Source organism: Ictidomys tridecemlineatus, chromosome 1 (assembly GCF_052094955.1).
Source record: "Ictidomys tridecemlineatus isolate mIctTri1 chromosome 1, mIctTri1.hap1, whole genome shotgun sequence".
In the NCBI taxonomy this organism is placed as follows: Eukaryota; Metazoa; Chordata; class Mammalia; order Rodentia; family Sciuridae; genus Ictidomys; species Ictidomys tridecemlineatus.
The window spans coordinates 218,060,816-218,080,686 of record NC_135477.1 but is presented as its reverse complement, the minus strand read 5'-3'; the positions used below and the strand labels follow the sequence as shown (position 1 = coordinate 218,080,686).

The 19,871-nt window shown below is 36.2% G+C and overlaps 1 protein-coding gene across 11 annotated transcripts in view; it reads right to left on the bottom strand.

The window, feature by feature from the left end:
* The window catches only part of Pde4d (phosphodiesterase 4D), a 1,337,035-nt gene that overhangs the window by 195,120 nt on the left and 1,122,044 nt on the right, over window positions 1-19,871 (bottom strand). For all 11 annotated transcript variants that reach the window (XM_078016224.1, XM_078016225.1, XM_078016205.1 and 8 more), the window contains one exon: window positions 7,943-8,134. In XM_078016224.1, the coding sequence (XP_077872350.1) occupies window positions 7,943-8,134 (192 nt within the window). The remainder of the gene's footprint in view (window positions 1-7,942; window positions 8,135-19,871) is intronic.

Below are 19,871 nucleotides of genomic sequence, written 5' to 3'. Positions count from 1 at the left end.
TCATGCTCATCCCTGTTAAGATTATGCACTGATGATATAGCAAATGAAATTAGAGGTATTATGCATCATAAGCAAAAAATTCTCTCATCTGCAATGGAATCTCTTTATGTGCTACAAGAAAAAAAAACTTAAAAAAATACATGAGGCCAATAAATGACTTTCAATTTGTTAAGTCATATGACAGTACAAAAGATAATCTATGTTTAAAATTATGTATCAAAAATTTTTTTCTGATTGGAGTAATTTAAAAAGTGCTTAACACATGCTTGTAAACATGTTCATTAAGTACACTGAATTATTTTCTTTGATAAAAACTAGTGCAATAGGGCCTGGGGTTGTGGCTTAGTGGTGGAGCGCTTGCCTAGCCTGTGTAAGGCACTGGGCTGGATTCTCAGCACCATATATAAACAAACAAACAAAACAGTGTAATAGGGGGATTTTCCAGGACTGCTGATGTCACAAATGACCATCAGCTGTTTTCAGTACTAGGCTGAGTCTTATTTCCACAGAGGGGAAGAAGGAAGGTGGAAAGGGTTGAGTTCACAGAGAAGGACTTTTACCTCACTTTGTGTTCTAGGAACAGGCTCTTCTTTCACTGTTGATCTTATTTGACAAGCCTGTTTCTAATGTCAGAGGCCCTGCCCTCTTGATTCTTCTCCAGCATGGGTTCCTAGGAGGAAGATTTATGGGAGTGCATGCAAGTGTTTTAAAGGACAGTATGTGCTAGATTTTAGCAGATTAAAAGGAATGGTCTGATCAAATAGAGAGGAGAGCATTATGCTTGATACGAACCTACTATGTATCAGGCATGGATCTCCACCAATGGGCAATATCTAATTTCAAGGATTTTGCATTACAAGATACTCATATTCCCATGCCAAAGCAAGGAACCAGGCTCTGAGAACTTAGGTAACTCATCACAGTCATGCCATTGGCAAGTGGCAGGGATCAGTAGTTTCCAAATGCCATTCTGAGATCTGGGACTTACCTAACAAAATGTTTATTGGTTCTTGTCAAAGTGGGCCATGAAGTGAAATGTTAAAAAAGCCAAACACACTTCTTTGGAAAATAATTTTATTATGAGATTATGCATTTTCTTTTAAAAAATGATGGTGTGTATCAGTAGGAATTTTCTTGTTAGTATCCTTTGTCTGACAAAGTACAAATTTAGCAACCCTAAGTCGGTCTTCCAGGTGGTTTTTTTTTTTTTTTTTTTTTGACATTTTAGTAGATCATGAACTCTCAAGGCATGGAAATATGCAGTATAACTACATTTAACTCAGGCTTTAAAATACTGTTTTGTTTTGACCATGATACCTTCTGGGTGCTCATGTGGATTTAGACTATTCTGAAGCTCCACAGATGTAAATATTTCTAGACTCCAAGAAAGTGCTGCCAATACTTTTTGGGCCACTGTTTTCTTCTTCAACAAATCTATGCTTTGTCAAAAAAAACCCGACACTTTAATTTTACCCCGTGGCACTTAAAACCCATCCATTCAAAATGTCAAAACATTCAGATCTCCTTTTTGTGATGTTTTTAAAACACAAGAATAAAAATTTAAAATATGTATTCAGGTTTTTTTCCTTAATTTTTATATTTTTGGTACTGAGAACTGACCTCAAGCCTACTCTACCATTGAGCTATATGCCCAATCCTTTTTATTTTTTATTTTCAGACAGGTTCTTGCTAAGTTGCTGACACTGGCCTCAAACTTTTGATTCTCCTGCCTCAGCCCCCTAAGTAGTTGGATTGATAGTTCTGTGTCCCTATGCTTAGCTGGTATTTTTATTTTATTAGTTCAAAAATTAAAAAAAAATGTTTAAATTGTATTTTACTATTCATGGAACTCCTGGAGTGTTTGATTCTCTACTGGGGATAGAAACTAGGGCCTGGGCAATTGAGGCAAGCACTCTACCACTAAGCTCAGTCCACTTCTATTTTTCATTTTTTGATTCACAATAAAATGACTTAGTGACTGAATGAAGAATAGCTTTGCAGAATAATAGTAATAAAAAAAAGACTAAAAGGAAAAAAGATGGTTGATATTAAGCAGGTACTCCGGTAGCCAATGATCTTAGAATACTGTGTCAGTACACATCTTGAGATCTAGGAGCTGGTGGTAGCCTGCGCATCAGCACTCCACAATGACGATGACAACGGTGGCCACTTGGCAGGAATGAAGAAAAAGAGCAGGCTACTTTGATTATTATCAAATAATAAAAGATTTTGGCTACCTGGGATCCTAACAGAATTAAGAACAGGATATACTCTTTACTCTAGAACTTGTCAAAAAATTCATGAGTTTTAACATGTTTTTTTTTTCTTTTTAAACAAAATTTCTCTTCACACAGAGATTTTGTTTAGTTCCAGTCCTAAGGACATGAAACAACAACCTAATGCAGAGGTTCTCCAACTTTCTTAGTCCTTAACAACTCAGTAATTTTTTATAACACTCCATTGGCCCAAACAAATAACAGTCAGGATTATTAAGTAGTTCAGTCCAAACAATTAAATGAGGTGTTATCTCAACAATGTAGCACCTATTGAGCACTATGCATCTTATCACTTTGAAACGAGATTGGGCTCTGCCTTTCTCATATCTGGTTCCACATCGATTTTTGCTCAGTACCTGCTTTTCATCTAGCAACCACTGAAAATCCAGTTTTGCAAACATATGAGGTAACAGAAAGGAATGTCATGATCTAAACTGCCATTATTTGCTTTCCAGGTGATTGACGGATGTTTCTGTTTCCCTTGAATATTTCAAATATCCCCTTTGCCTTTGTGAGTTCCCTCTGGTTACCCCAGAGGAAATTTAGGGAACCCTGGCCCTCATCCCTTTATTCCTACCCACCTCAGTTGGGAAGACTCAGGAACTGGGGAAAGATGATTTACCCCTGATACCATTTTGTATTTAGTTAATGGACGATGGCTTTCAAGTGGCAAATCGGTTTGCTTTTGAAATGTTTATTCATATAATAAGATAAAAAACTAGCTAGGACTGTTAGAAACTTTTTACATACATCTAGTAAGACTAACCATATCTTATTATTTTTAGTTTTGGAGATACCCTAGTAGGATCAAGGAAAAGTCATGTAAACTGTCAATATGAATTGACAACAGGCTGTCCTTCTGCCTTTGCAAGTTCAAGACTAGCAGCACCCTTCTTTTCAGTAGCCCAGGTAGTGGGAATGATGGACTGGAACCTAAAACCTGCACTCGAAATCCGGGATAGAGGGACACTTGTTAACTGCTAAGGACAGGGTGGCATTCTGAGATATGGCAGGGGATAGTGCCCATCAGGTAAGAGCATGCCCACATGGGGCAGTGCGAAGTCTGATCAGTGAGGTTTAGAGAATTATAGATATATGGGAACAAGTTAGCTAGACTACCAAGTGTGCCCAGCTTTTTTGGTATACTAAGTCCACTCATCTCTTTCTTAGCACCCTTTTCACATTCACCTCCACATCATATTCTGTGTGTAGGTAAAGCACGTAAGCATGAGTAAAGGGCTCTCTGGGTCAACTTTGCATTCTGTATGTTAGTGTTTATTCAGCAGGTGATGGGGGATAAGGATCAATTATTCAGGTGAATTATTTTTTTTTTACTTATTTGACAAGTAGCTGATATTCAATAAAGTAATAGCTTTATGACTAAATGCTATTTGTCTTATCACTGTTAATTATCCTTTAATCCTCACAATCTATCATATCTTCACATGTTTTCACATACAGAAACACTATATTATTGGATGATGGGCAACAATAGAGGTAACTGGTATTTGAAAGATAATTTTAAACATATTTTGAAGAAATTTATGAGAAAAAAAACATAATTATCTGTTTACTCTAAAATTTCCATCATGTTTCTTCATGACATCACTGAGGCATGTTTTTTTAAAATCTATTTTCTACTGTTATAAAATCATTTTGAAACTACTAAGAGTAGTTCAAATTTGCTTTTTATGTATTAATTTTTTTTACTCAGGTTAATACTTAAGATTTTCTCCTTATTTTTATTAAAAATTAAGTTGCTACTGTGTCATCTGCATTCAACAAACTGTGTGGTAGTCTGAGAGTAGAATCTCCCAGGAACTTCTCTTCCACTTTAAATAAGTGATTCCTTAAGATCCATGTGTTTGCTGAGTGGGTTGCATTTTTGTCTTATAACCTCTCTGACTACTTTGAGCTTGACCAAATTTCACAGCACTAAGTGGTTCATTTGGCCTAATTAATTTGGTTTTGCTATAGTAGTTCACAGCACTTTATTCCCAATGGTAGTATCAAAATATATTCTTTTAGAATTGATAATAATATTTATTGTGTTCTTAAGCAAGATTAAAATCACTGGACTTTGGATCTCTTGCCTGCGAGTGGCATAATAATGTCCCCATTGAAAGAACTGTGAGTACCTCATATGAAACAGCTGGTATGAAAATATCTGGGAAAGCTAAGGGTAGAACATGCAATGTGAGTTATGATTATCATCACTAATATTATTGGCCTTTTCTCTCCACATACCTCAACTGTTTTCTAGAATTGTTTATAGAAGACAAAGTCACAAAATCCAGTCTACTAGGAAGTGATTATTTTCCTTGTCACTTTTTCAATAAATTAAACAATTACATTCCAAATTACTGAACATTTAAAGGTTTCCTAAAGCATTTGATTCATATAGATAATCACAAACTTCCACTGGTACTGTTTGTGCCTGAAATTTCTCAGGAATTTTCTCAGTAGAAAGCTCAACTAGGCCAATAAATATAAACTCATCAAGCACAGTTGGATTATGGTTGTTGGACAATCTTCACAGAATTCCGAATGAGATAAGGTAAGGAAACAAGCTTACATATAGCTACAGGAGAGTCCAGTAAAGAGAAGGCATATCCTTTATGTGTAGATGGCCTGGGATGATTCAGATTTATACTGAATTGGTAATTATTTATTCTCCTTCTCTTTCTTCCCACAGAAACTCCATCTCCTTGGTAGAAAGAATGTGCTCTGTGTGTCAGTGAGTGTAAAAGAAAAATCTTATATGTAAATATACCAAGGGAATGGGAAAACTGAGCACGTTCAAGATGTTATTTTTCTGTAATACAGAATTGCATCATGGCCTGATTAAACCAGTCACTCCTACAATGAGGCTAAGCTAATAAAGAAACTCTTGTACTGGTCCAGCATAAGACCAGGTCATCCCTTTCAGTGGGCTTTGAAAATAAAGGTCCTATTTAAATATGAAATGTTATAGTCCTTTTATAAAATGTGTGTATATACTTAATCCTTATTAACTTGGGTAAAGGATGTGAAGGAATTATCTACACAAGCTGGTACTAAAAGATCAACTTTCTACAATTTTAAAAAACAGAACACATAACTACATAAAGACCACTAATTCATTGTGAGTTTTTTTTTTCCAAAATTGTCTTGCCTTTGATAAAGTTAGATTAGATGGTTTCCATTCAAAATCATTATTGTGATCTATGGGGATGTTCAGTGTTCCTCTGGTTATCTTCATTCTGTTATTCTTTTTGATCTTCATGGTGATTTTCTTATGTGTTCCTTATCCCTCTCTTCTTTGCATTTAATGGTTATATCTTCTATGATTGCAAAAGTAGAGATCAATAGCCATTAACTCTCTAAACATTCATTCATCTCTAGATTTATGTTTTCCCCTTTCACTTGATTCTTTTGTTGTTCATCTTAAAGAATACAGTACTTGTCTCTATTACTTTTCCAGAGATAATCTCTTTACTTGAACTGAGAATCATTTTTTCAGCAATGACAACTCCACTTTTTAACCTCTTTTTTCCTTAAATTTTAATCTCTGTTTTCATTTATCTCAAGTGTCCCAAATTAAAAAAAAAAAAAACAAGAAACGGTTCCCCTTAAAATTAATTATTCCTCAAGCAATCTTATTCTCTCCCTCATTAACCTTCTCAAAAGATACAGGTACTTGCTCAGATCTCAAGTTTCAATTCACTCCTCAACATAGTGGGTTTTTAATTCCATTACCTGACTAAGATTGCTTCACTCAACTGTCATCCAAAGACCTAGTAATCAGAGGTAGTAACTGGTTCTTCTAAGTTCTCTTGGTCCTGTGGACTACTATTTATGCTCTTTGTCCTTGGGTCTAATGGTTGTCTTGTTCCCCTATGCTCATCCAATAAAGGCCAAATCTATTACTTATTACCTGCCATCATGTTGTCTACTCTCTGTTCTTTGTTCCTCACATCAACATCACCATTTTACTCATTCAGGGTAAAAACTTTAGCAATCCCTTTGATTCTCCTTCCCCAGGTGGCCACTCCCCAAGACACATGTATGCACACACTTCTGTAAACTTGTCCCTCTTGCATCTGGACCAATCTCTTTTCTCCACTGCCATTTCCTTGATCTAGGTCTTCATCAAATTTACTCTGCTTTGTTTCTGTTAATGGTGACACAAATCACTTCCCTGTGTCTACTTCCCTGTGCCAAGATTCCACAATAGAGTGATTGGAATGCATGGAAACAAGAATATAATCAGGGCAAACCTGAGCTAAGAACCTCCATGGCTCTTGGCTCCCATATACTGCATTTGAATCTTTCTATTCTTGCCACATTTTGCTCCCTACACCAAGCAGACTGTCACTCCTTAATTGAGTCATTTTCCATGCCTCATATTTTGCAAATATTGTTCCTTGTCTGTTGTTTTCTGCACTGTTCCCTTGGGCAGAAAATCCCCCTTCTCTTTTTTATGCTTTTGTAGTGATCTGTAAATACCTCAAGGATGCTATGCTCCAAATTTTATAACAATGAACTAAAATTCCAGATCTCCACTCCCCACTCCAGAATAGGAACTTTAAATACACCAGAAGTCTCAAGAAGTGTTTTCATTATTGGTGAATGAATAGACAATTATCCTGAATTTCAAACCTATGAAAGTGGGATAAGAATAGCACAGAGATAGGGCCAATGAGAAAAGAAAGTTGTTTGGAAATAAAGAGTGTACAACAATAATACAAATGCTAAAAACTAATAACTAAAAGTAAACACCTAATAATAACTAGAGGTTATAATGAAGAGTAGAACACAACTTCATTTCTAGAATTCCACTTAGACCACCTGCAATACTTGGATGATCTATTAAGATACCAAGAATAACACAGGCCCTTAGGGGCTTCATAGAGTCTAATTCCTATAAGATGAATTATAACCCATTATGAGTTTTTGAGATGATGTTTTGAGAAGATGGTGAGTGTACCTGGATGGTTGTCTAGATCCAGAAGAGGAAAGTGGAGATCAGTTCTATACATTACCAAATATAGCAATGCAGAACATAGCACATAAATAGGACATAAAAACAAGAATGGAATGTGCTACAGAAATGAGCTGAAAATAGTATAAGATCTGCAGTTTAAAGTATTTTCCATTGTGTGCCATGTCTTCAGTGATATTCGAGTCTGTCTAATGTTTTACGGGCTTGCCTCTAGTGATTAATCTTTAAAAATTGGCTTAATTTAAGCCACATCTCCAAAACATCTCTAACGTGATCTGAAAAACCAGTGTTAGCCTCTCTCTCTATATATATAGATCACTTGAGATCCATTCACAGAGATTTTCTGACTTTAAAGTCTTTCAAAATATTAGAAAGTACTCATTGTGGCAGGGCAGCGAAAAACCAGGTCCTACATAAATATAAAGCTGATGTTTAAATGTAAGTGTCTATTAAAAATGCAATTCTCACTTTTCCCAATGTTTTTCTGGGAAAATAAATGTGTCAAGAGTGACAGAGTACTCAACTTGAATCTACCATTCATTTTCAGTTTGCATGATTTTACTCATTCTTCCTGTTTTAGAGAAGAGTGATGCAGTTGAACAAACGCTTTGGTATTATTACATCATCAACTGTGGAAATAAATTCGGTTGATTTCTTCATTTCTGCCCCTTTCTGTACTCACATATCACTGGCAATGGAGGAGTTCCGGGACATAGACTTTGGAGAGAGGTCATAATCGCTGTCGGATCGATACAGGAAGGACTCCCGGCGTTGACTGTGGACAAAATTTGCTTGGAGAATTAGCCCAGACCCTGGGCTGGTCATGGGATCCAAGGGACTCCGTCCCGCAGATGTGCCATTGTCCACATCAAAACTGTGAATGAAAGAAAAGGAATTATGTTGTGGTAAACACTAACATGTTGATATTTTACCAAAACATTTAGCTTCAATTAAGGAATTTAGCATGGGAAAATTTATAGTTGCTTCCTGCTTGTGAAAAATGATAATATTAAAATGAATAAAAGTAAACATAAATAAGAAACGTGCACGCACACACAAACACACCCCCACACACCCCCGCTGGCTTCACATTCTGATTTTCTAACTTCTGATCAGACACAAAAGACAGATCATTCTAAACTCAATTTCAGCTAAAAAGAAACAATTATTTAAAAACAGCTCTTCTAATGCAGAATCAGAATTATTTGTTGAAAAGAGCAAATACATAAAAATTCACTAAACCTTTGAGTTCAACTCAACAAGTGCCTGTTATATGCCTATTATTATTACTCCTCCAAACCCGAGCTTCTTTCTCTACCCAATAAACATATCCAGCCACTAATTTCCATTATTCCCCTATCCTTCCATTCCTGATTTATTACAGGCATTTTAAATCCAGTATTCAACTCCCACCTACATTATTATAAGAGCGTTTCTCTTGGTCTCCTGAACCCATCTTCCAATCTGTACCAAGAATGACTCTTCTTAAAATGCAAATCTGACCTTACCCTTCTTCTGTTTAAATAATCCACTAATTCAATAATTCACTATTACCTTTAAGTTGAAGCCCAAACTTCTTTACTAGACTACAAGTCTTCACTGCCTGCTGTCAGTTGCAATTACTTATCTTCACAACCTCAACTGGCAACCCTCTGCCTCAAGTGTATTCTGTACTCGTTGGAGCAGCACATCCTAGGCCAGGCTAGCCCTGCCTGGCTTCTGCTTTTTCCTGCCTAACAGTTGCTCATCCTTAAGGACTCAGATTTTAACTTCAGCTTGATACCTCAGAAATTCATGAGATGCTCTTCTCTATGATCTCAAGACACTTCTCCATTCGTAATGACAGAATTTGCAATGAACTGAGTATGTTTACCATCTGATCTCCATTCCTAGTCGGTGAGCTTTCTGAAGATGGAGACTCAGAATATTCTTAGAGCTTCACAGGGCACTGTTAGGTAGAGGTGAGTAGGGTGAAATGACAATGAAGTGTAACTAAAAAGCCCAGGGAGCATTTTCTGACAGGATAGGAACCTGGCCATAGAGACCTGGTATGTCAAAACCTCCCCCAGCCTTAACAATTGACACCCTTTTAAGAAAAAACAAGAGCTTCTGGACCATGTCATCTTTATCTCTTGTAACCACGTCTCCAGTCCCCTCTCTTATCACTGAAACTATGTCACAACCTCCACTCACCCTGATAGCCAAAGCAGCAAGACACTCAAAGTAAACTTAGTGGGGACTTTTCAAAAGGTAGAATGACCAATTAAGGGGGCAGGAAACAGAGACAAAAACCTATGGTCAATATTTCCTTAAAAACTCCAACTCTGTGAGTACCATACCACCCTCTCTGCAGGAGTTCCTGTACAGTGTCCTCACTCCTCAGTCTCTTTGGTAAACTTTTGCTGGCTACTCTGCGTTTTACTGGCATTATTTCTAGCAACATTAAAAGGACTGTAGTGGCTGTCCATCTCCACATGGCAGGCCCCAGGCCTGTAACAGCACTTCAAAAATTGCCCTTTAATGGGCTGAGAGTGTAGCTCAGTGGTAGAGCTCAGCCTGGTTGTATGAGGCCCCAAGTTCAAAACTCAGCACCACAAAACAGAAGAATGAAACAACACCTAAGCGGTTTGAATGAATGATTGGTGCTATGTTTAATAATATCGATTTTTAGAGTTGGAGGGAAAAAGAACCATACATACACATATTTTTTAAAATTATAAAACTCATAAGCTGTATGCACTTTCCACAAAGAGCTTTTCTAAGTGAAATATCAAGAAGTGTCAAAATGAAGTCAACTCTGTGTGTTCATAAGATAGCTAGAAATAATGCAGGAGGCGTGTGATTTTAAAAAACTGTTAATGAATAAGTGAAGTTTATTATATAATAAAGAAACACATGCATTTAGGTTTAGATGTCATCAACATTTCTCCCAAGAGTGTTATCCAAACTAGTAAGCAGTGAATTTTAAAATGCTCTTTGTTTTCTTCAGTGGAGTTATTAATAGTGTTATGACCCAAAGACTGGAAGCCAAACCTGAAGAATAAAGTAGAGCTTAGATGTTTCATGAATCACCTGCAAATCTACGACAAAAGAATCCTGCTTCCAAATCAACCCATCAAGTAGAAGACGTGGAAAAAAAATTCACAGTGTAGCTTAACCAATCAAAAATATGTTTTCCAACTTAAAATTTTCTTATGAATGTGTCTCCTTATAAATGGATTATTTATTTGGTCCCTCAGACAATAAGAATTATCTAGTTGAACAGAGTCATTTTATAGACAAGGATACCAGGTCCTAAAATAGTTATTTTCAAGTTACTGAGCTAACCGGATTTAATCATCTATCATTCCTGACATTCCTTCAGCTCCATTGTATAATTACATACACCACAACTATGTGTCAGTAACTGTGATATCAAAAAAGGTACATCTGATTCACTTGGATAGGCTAGGGCACTGGTATATGTGGTATGGCAACCCCAAGGAAAGCCAGAGTGGAACAGGGTCTCTAATCCTTGAATTCAAGCCATATTAGGAGATCTCAGGCAAGCTCTTCCCCAATGTGTGTAATTAAATAAGCAGTCAGTGAACACCAACCATGAGCACTTGGAGACACAGAAATAAAGGTAGGAAGGTTAATTCACTGGGATATCTATCTGAGATATCTCCAAAAATGAGTGATATATAAAGAGGGCTTTTGAAGGCATGCAATATATAGTTGGAAGATGTTAAAGACTTTTGAACAGGGAGAAGAGAAGAGTGCACTTCCATCCTATAAAGATGCATAGGTAGTTCATGCTGAAACCTGAGGACCTAAGAATGAGTACTCAAATGAAAGCTGTGTGCGCTGATTTCCCATTAGCATTAAGATGATCCTTCTGCTATAAAAACTAAAAGGAAACACACTCTCTTCATTCTGCATGAATGGAAGTATAGGAGACATAGGAGGATAATTTTGGTTTAGTTTTTCTCAATTCAATTGAGTAAATACTAAGTAGCCCCCAAATTCTGTAATTTTTAAAATTTTAATATTTTTTCAATTCAATTAAGCAACTGAATTACAAGGACACCCTACTTACATTTGGGCAAAATATTGCTAAATATATTAAAACATTTAACATTTTTGCCATAAAATTACCACTTACCAATTAAAACCAAAATATTTATTAGAAGGGCAGAAAAATGCCTGTGATAGGAGATATTCTAGGGCATCAGATATTTTTTTGTAGGTTGTAATATAATAATTTGTCCACTAGATGGAGATAATATTCTTTCTGGTTTTTTGGAGGGGGTGTGGTTGGGGGAGATTCAGGACATTGAGATGATTTTTTTGAGTAAGGAAATCCATCTTAAATAAACTTAAAGCTAAATTTCATCTTACTAAAATATTCATAAAAAAACAACCTATTAAATATCATCCCAAAATAAAATCTCACAATCTACAGAAATCATATTTATCTGAGAAATGTATTAGCTTAACATTGAGAATGATCTAAAAATGGTCACAGGTATTATTAGATTCTTACTTTTAAAACTCAAACAGATGTAACTGAATTTTTCTAACAAATCACTAAAAATTTATTATCTTGGGACAAAGTAACATAAGTACCATGAATGCTTTGGAGAATCACTCTATGATAACACAAATTTTCTCAGAATAAATTTTTTTAGGTGGTAGGACCAGAGTCTGATGTTATTATCATGGTGAATTTCCATTTAATTAAAGGATCCTATGATTAAAATAAATAATCAAGAAAAAGGAATATTACTGAGAATCCCTAGTATGAAGAATTATTGAATGTTAGTATTGGTATAAGGACTTTTTTTAAAAATACTTTTTGAGATGTTGATAGACCTTTATTTTATTCATTTATTTACATGTGGTGCTGAGAATCAAACCCAGTGCCTCACACATGCTAGGCAAATGCTCTACCACTGAGCCACAACCCCAGCCCTATTGTAAGGACTTTTATATTACAAAAGATGCATCAACTTTTGCAGTTTGTCCTATGTCCTTAGACTAACAATGGAATAAATACAGATATACAAAACACAACACTTCTCAGCTAGACAATAAAGTCCAGTGAGCTCAAAAGACATGAAGCAATTAGAGAAAAAAACCTCAAACATATGGCATCTGTATTAAATAGTATATAAATCATAAAATACTACCATGCATAAATTAGGCAATCAAAGTGTGATTTAGACAATTAACATAAAGGGAGTTTGATAAGTTAAAGGGTGTTCATTTTTCAAGAGCAGGTAGAATTGGGGTGGTGGTGGAGAATATCCAGTCAAAGTGAAGTAGCTAAAGCAAACCAAAAAGGGATGGCTGAGGCATGTGTGTAAAACAGAAAATACAATGTCTGGCTCCATTTGTGGGTTGATGTTAAAGAATGGTGGGGACCTATAAAAAAATTGCCATGTTTTGGTTCAATATAATAGGGACGGCTGGGTGTGTTTATGGAAAGTTAGGCTAGGGAGTGTCAGAAGCTTATATAAAGAAATACACACGCTAGCTTCTAACACTGATATCTCATAGGAGTGAGATGGAGAAGGCTATTTACTTTTCAGCTACAAATTTTATATTGTTTAATTTGTTAAGATAAACCTTATTATTTTTGCAACTAAAGGGAGAGTATAAAAGAACAGAGTAGAATATTACAAAATAGAAAATAAATAAATAGACCAAAGGGGGAATCACTTGCTTCCCCTAGAAGAAAACACTCCTTTGTTAAATCTTTAAAATATTAGAACTAGCAAGCTTGCTTTGGGAGAGGTTATTTTGGATTAAAAAAAAAATAGGACTTTTTCACTCAGTAGATAGTCAATTAATTGAGCATTACACTACTTATTATTTGCTTAAGTTTTGGAAAGAGAGTCTAATTTAACTGAGAGTTAATTTCATGCCCCAAATATAAATGCCTTTAAATAAGCTACTTATTTTTGTAACATAACTTTATAAACAGTTCACATCATGGTAATATTAATAAAACAAGAAGTAAATGAGAGGTAAGGTAGCCCTAACTCTAGTTGCTATTACCAAAGAGATCAAGAAGTTATGAATTTCCCAGGAATTCTTTAGCAATCACTTGGTATAGAAAATTCTCTTTTGACTCACTGCCAGTTAAAAGAGCCCAAGCATAGACTCTGAGATGTTTGGGAAAGGAAAGAATTGAAGAGAGTAAAAATATGCAATTATAATAGTGATGATGATAATAATAATAACAATAATAATGAAAACTTGGAGCAGTTTTCATGTGCAAAATACTATGCTTTGTCTATATTACCTCACTGAGTCCTTATAATATAACACTCTGAAGTACAGGCACTATATTTTTTTGTATGGTCAATGAAGAATCTGAGGCATAGAGACTTGGCTCAAGGTTAAGTAATGTGTTCAGGACCATCAATCTCCTAGATGGGTTTTAAACTCAACTGTAGGATTCCAGAGCCTGGGAAAATGGACATTGTATTTATGTCTTTATTACAGTCTCCTATTAACCGTTAAAAAATACAAGCTTCCTTATCTGGATAGAACTTCCAGTCTTAATTCTTTAAACTGAACATTTTGATTAACTTAAAGGGCATGCATACCAAGGCTAATTCTGGTCCTAGATGTCCACATTAGCCAACACCATGGACTTGCTACATCTCTAATTCTTCCAATTTCGAACACAATAGTAGTATGCAAAAACAGTCTCTGTCATAACCTATTTGATAGGTTCCTTTAGAGAGTTTGAGATTTCATCTGGAATTGAGGATCAGGGGATCCTTGAAAAGTCTTAGCAAATGGAACTAAGTAAGATGCTCTACTGTCCTTCATGTTTGCGTCCTTCAATGTGATGAAGATCCTTAAAAGAGCTGACTTTTACCAGGAGGCAGTTTTAGAGAGGCAATGATGCAACTGCATTGGTCCCCTATGAGGACAAATCTGTTGTACTTGGAGCTCTTGAAGGCGGTGGGTGCTTTGCATTCTTTTTCTATGAAATCACCTTCCCACAAGAAATAAGCAGAAATCAGAAAAACTGACCAATAAAACCCCTCTCAGCTCTTCTTGCTGTCCCATTTCAGTGGACTAACTGGATGTTAATACAGTTTCAATGTACTTTCTAGCCAGCTTCTTTGCTCCCATATTTCATGTCTACTGACCTTGTTATAATTTCTCTGTTCAGGGTCATTTTTCATCTTTTTGGCCTGATGCTAGCCCTTGAATTGCTGGTCTAAACATTTTACATCTCTTCTTAACCATAATTTAGTCTCTTTCTTAGAGTCAGGGTCTTGCTACTATCCTGTGTAAATCACTCACCTCATCTACTCTAGCTTTCAGGACCTTGTACTAACACTGATGGCCAGTTTGGAACCTGGGATGAGATACACTGAGAATCCCAGTGGAGTAGTTGCTAGGATCTGCTGTCAACAGAAGTTCCTATGAGGAAAAAAATCTATGAAGGATTCCCACAGGAAAGACCAGGCTGAATGTTGCTGGGAACCTGGGAGCTTCCACTAATGCCAGCAGCATATGACATCTGCTTTTGCTGGTTGGTGTTAAGAACAAGGGTATGTTAACAATATAGATCCTATTACTCCCTGTTAGAAGGTGGGGAGATATCACAATGTTCCTGTTCAAACATTCACTTGAGAGTTAGAAAAGCAGAGTTAAATTTCAAATCTTGGTCTACTATTTTTTAATTGCATATTCTTGGCCAAATGACTCTACCTTTCTAAGCTTCCATTTTCTGATAAAGATAATTACACACGTAGCTCTAGGGCCATTATATGAGTTAGAAGAGAAAATGTTTGGAAAGCATTTACGACATTGCCTGGTAGCCAGCACATTCCCAATACTTAGCAGCTATCTTTTAGTTTTCTTACTCTTTATCTTCCTGAGTGATCTCCTGTCTAGGTCATTTTCCTTACCTGATTATTTTTACCTAGACACTTGGCTTTGGGAGGAATGTAAATGGAGAGGTGAGAGAGGAAAGGAACTGAGGTCAAAATTATGTGGATCAACCCCAGCAATCAATGAGGTGACAGATGCTGGAGCCAGATTGCACTTAGAACTTCAACTGCTTTGACGTCTCCACCCTATTCCATACTTCCAATATGATAACATCTGGGGAGAGGGTGGAGACTGCTGATTTTTCTCTAGATATTCCTCACTGAGGAGAAAGAACAATTTCCTGGTAGGAAATGTAGAAGGCTTGGAGGTCCCAAAGACTCGGGTGGGGCAATAGCTGAACATAATGGGCAGAAACAGCACTTTAAACCTCAGTTTCCAGATACAGGATGTACTTGGAGGACCTGGGACCACAAATGAAGTGCTGTTTATTTTCCTGGACCAGCTCTCCAATGTGTACGTTAGCCCATGCTGTTGGCCATACAATATGGTAACTCATGCTGTTGGCCATACAATGGACTCCATGTTGGTGCTTTGCCATTCAGGGAGGAAAAAGCTTTGTCCCCAAGCTTAATGGAAGTATACCTAAAAATGAATGACTGTTTTAAAGTATTTTCTCTGCATAATAGTAAATATTTTACCAATTGTTATCAATATCACAAAGTTATGACTTTGACATTAATTTCTAATTAATGTCAATCACATTTGCTCATTTAAAATTTCTCTGTAGGTCAAATGACTTCTCTGAAGTAAAAAAAAAGTATAGTTTCTCAAAATTCACTCTTTTGATATTTACTTTCCTGTGATATAGATATAAAACTGTAGAAAATAGTATTTTACTGTGATTGTCACAGAAAACAATCTTTCTCAAAAACTTCACACAAATTTTAATAGTATATCCTGAGATGATCTTTAGTTACTCAGCCAGATTATGTAGTTAAATGATACTAAGCATGTTAGTTTGCATAATATTTATATTTGCATGGAGGACAGATATTTAAGGGGCCCAGAATTGCCAAAATAAAATCCTTAGTGAGAAAGTGAAGCAGGAAGCATCACAATACCAGACCTTAAATTATTCTACAGTATGGTATTGACACAAAAACAGACATGGAGACCAATGCAACTGAATAGAAGACACAGAGACAAACACACACACACATACACACACACACACACACACACACACATATATATAATTATGTCATATTAGAGAAAGTTGTCATGAACATACATTGGAGAAAACAAAGCCTAATTAACAAATGGTGCAGGGAAAACTGAAAATCCATATGTAGTAGAATAAAAATTTAACCCCTCTCATACTGCACAAAACTCAACTCAAAGTGGATCAAAAACGTAGGCATTAGGCCAGAGACCATACACCTATTATCCCTACTAGAACAAAATGTAGGCCCAATTCTCCATCATGTTGGCTTAGGAACCACCTTCCTTAACAAGACTCCTAAAGTGCAAGAAGTAAAATCAAGAATCAATAAATGGGATGGTATCAAACTAAAAGCTTCTTTACAGCAAAGAACAATAAGAATGTAAAGAGAGAGCTTATAGAATGGGAGAAAAGCTTTGCCATCTGCACCTCAGATAGATCATTAATCTCCAGGATATACAAAGAACTCAAAAACTTAACACTTCCAAAAAACAAATAACCAATCAATAAATGGGCAAAGAAACTTAATAGGCACTTCACAGAAGAATAAATATGAATAGTCAACAAATACATGAAAAAATATTCAACGTCACTAGCAATTAGAGAAATACAAATTAAAACTACACTGAGAAATATTCAGTTGTGCATAAATGCCACATATTTTTTATCCGTTCATCTATTGAAGGACATCTAGGTTGGTTCCATAGTCTAGCTATTGTGAATTGTGCTACTATAAACATTGATGTGGCTGTGTCCCTGTAGTATGTTCTTTTTAGGTCTTATAGGTATAGTCCGAGAAGGGGAATAGCTGGGTCAAATGGTGGTTCCATTCCCAGCTTTCCAAGGAATCTCCATACTGCTTTCCAAATTGGCTGCACCAATTTGCAGTCTCTCCAGCAATGTATGAGTGTATCTTTTTCCCCAGGCATCCTCGCCAGCATTTATTGTTGTTTGACTTCATAATGGCTGCCATTCTTATTGGAGTGAGATGGTATCTTAGAATAGTTTTAATTTGCGTTTCTCTGATTGCTAGAGATAGTGAGCATTTTTTTCGTGTAATTGTTGATTGATTGTATGTCCTCTTCTGAGAAGTGTCTGTTCAGGTCCTTGGCCCATTTGTTGATTGGGTTGTTATTTTTTTGTTGTTTAACTTTTTGAGTTCTTTGTATACTCTAGAGATTAGAGCTATATGTGATGTGTGAGGGGTAAAAATGTGGCATTTGCAGGAAAATGGATGACATTAGAGCAGATTATGCTAAGTGAAGTTAGCCAATCCCTAAAAAACAAATGCCGAATGTCTTCTCTGATATAAGGGAGGTGACTCAAAATGGGACAGGGAGGAAGAGCATGAGAAGAAGATTACCACTAAATAAGGAAGAGAGGTGGGAGGAAAAAGGAGGGAGAAGGATATTTGCATGGAAGATGGAAGGAGACCCTCATCATTATACAGAATACATGTATGATGTTGTGAGGAGAAAAAAAAAAAAAAGAAGTGTGTCACATTAGATTGGGTAGAGAGATGTGATGGGAGGGGAGGGGAAGGGAAGGGGGGATAGGAAGGGCAGCAGAATAAAATAGACATTATTATTGCTGTATGTATATAGGTGACTGTATGTATAACCAATGTGATTCTGCAACCTGTACAATCAGAAAAATGAGAAATTATACCCCATTTGATTCAAATGTATGAATTGTCAAGATCATTGTACTGTCATGTGTAACTAATTTAAAAAATTTAAAAAAAAGAATAAATGAGGACAGTAAAAAAAAATAAACTACACTGAGATTCCATCTCACTCCAATGAGAACTCCAATTATCAAGAATACAAGTAACAATAAATGTTGTTGAGGATGTGGGGAAAAGTTTCACTTATACATTGCTGGTAGGACTGCAAATTGGTTCAACCACTCTATAAAGCAGGTGGAAAAATCCTCAAAAAATTTGAATTGGAACCATCATTTGACCTGGTTATCCCACTCCTCAGCATATACCCAAAGGATTTAAAATCAGCATACTATAGTGACACAGCCATATCAATGTTTACATCTGCTAGATTCACAATAGCCATGGTATGGAAGCAACCAACCTGCCCTTCAACAGATGAATAGACAAAGAAAATGTCACACAATGTAATATTACATAGTCATAAAGAAGATTGAAATTATGGCATTTTCTACTAAATGTATGGAACTGGAGACTGTTATGCTAAGTGAAATAAGCCAATTGTAAAAAAACCAAAGGCCGAATATTTTCACTTTTATGTGGATGCTAACACACAGTGGGGGTGGGGAGTAGAGAAGAACAGAAGTTCACTGGATTGGATAAAGGGGAATGAAGGGAAGGGAGAAAGAATGGGAACAGGAAGGACAATAGAATGAGTTGGACATAATTTTTCTATGTTCATATATGAATACACGACTGGTGAAACTCTACACCATGCACAACCACAAGATGGGATCCTAATTAGGACAAGTTATACTCCATATTATATGTATCAAAATACATTCTATTGTCATGTACATCTAAAAAGAACAAATTTAATTTTTTTAAATAAAAAATATTATATATAATAAACAATGAGATCAGATGAGCCTAACCCAGACTAATGAGGGCATATGGCATTGAAATTCTAAAAGCAAAACCTGTATTGACAAGGTGAGTTCCAAATTTGTAGCAAATATCTAGAAATAATAAAGCTTTCAAGTCATACATATGTGTGTATAAATAAATATAAATATATATACATATGTATACATACATACATATATACATACATACATACATATATGTTTTTCCTTTTTCCAACAAGAACATGTGGAGTGCTGATAGTGGAAAGTGGGAAGTGTCTATCTCTGTGGTTGATAGGCCTTGACTTAGCTGATAATTTCATTCAGGCTTCACTGTGATAAGGGATGAAACAAGCAAGCATGTGCTTCTTTTCTTTCATCCTGATATCATTTGTTGTTCTCAGCTAAGAGTACAGAGGTCACAGCATAAGGGCACAGCTCTCCAGGCTGGACTGGACCTGGGAGTCAGATGCAGTCCCTCAAGGACTAATCCATTGTACTTTCCTTGTGCTGCTTGCAACAGCTTACTACCAATCTTTTCCTTTCCAACCACTTCTAAGGGGTTGTATTTCCAAAATGCAGTTTTCCTCTAACTTACTCCATCAAGCTAAAGCTTCAAGAGGAAAGGTATACGGTTAACAAAGTGGGGTAGAAAATGTTTCTGTATTTATTTATATTTCCTGAGCAACTAAATTTGCTTTAATAAGCCCACATTGGAATACCAATATTTTAATAGAGGTGCTTCCCATTCCTTCCCAGCATCCTCCCCTCCACCATAGTTATTCACTATACTGCAGAGTGGTCCTGCGAAAGGAAAATGAGATCTCTGCAAGTCCCTGCTCACCATCTCCCTATGGCATCCTATTTTATTCAGAGTAAACACTGTGTCCTCAGAAATTAAGGCCCTCATTGATGTGGACTCCTAGATTGTCTCTGATCTCATCTTGCACCTGTACCTCTTCCTCTTGCTCACTCTTCT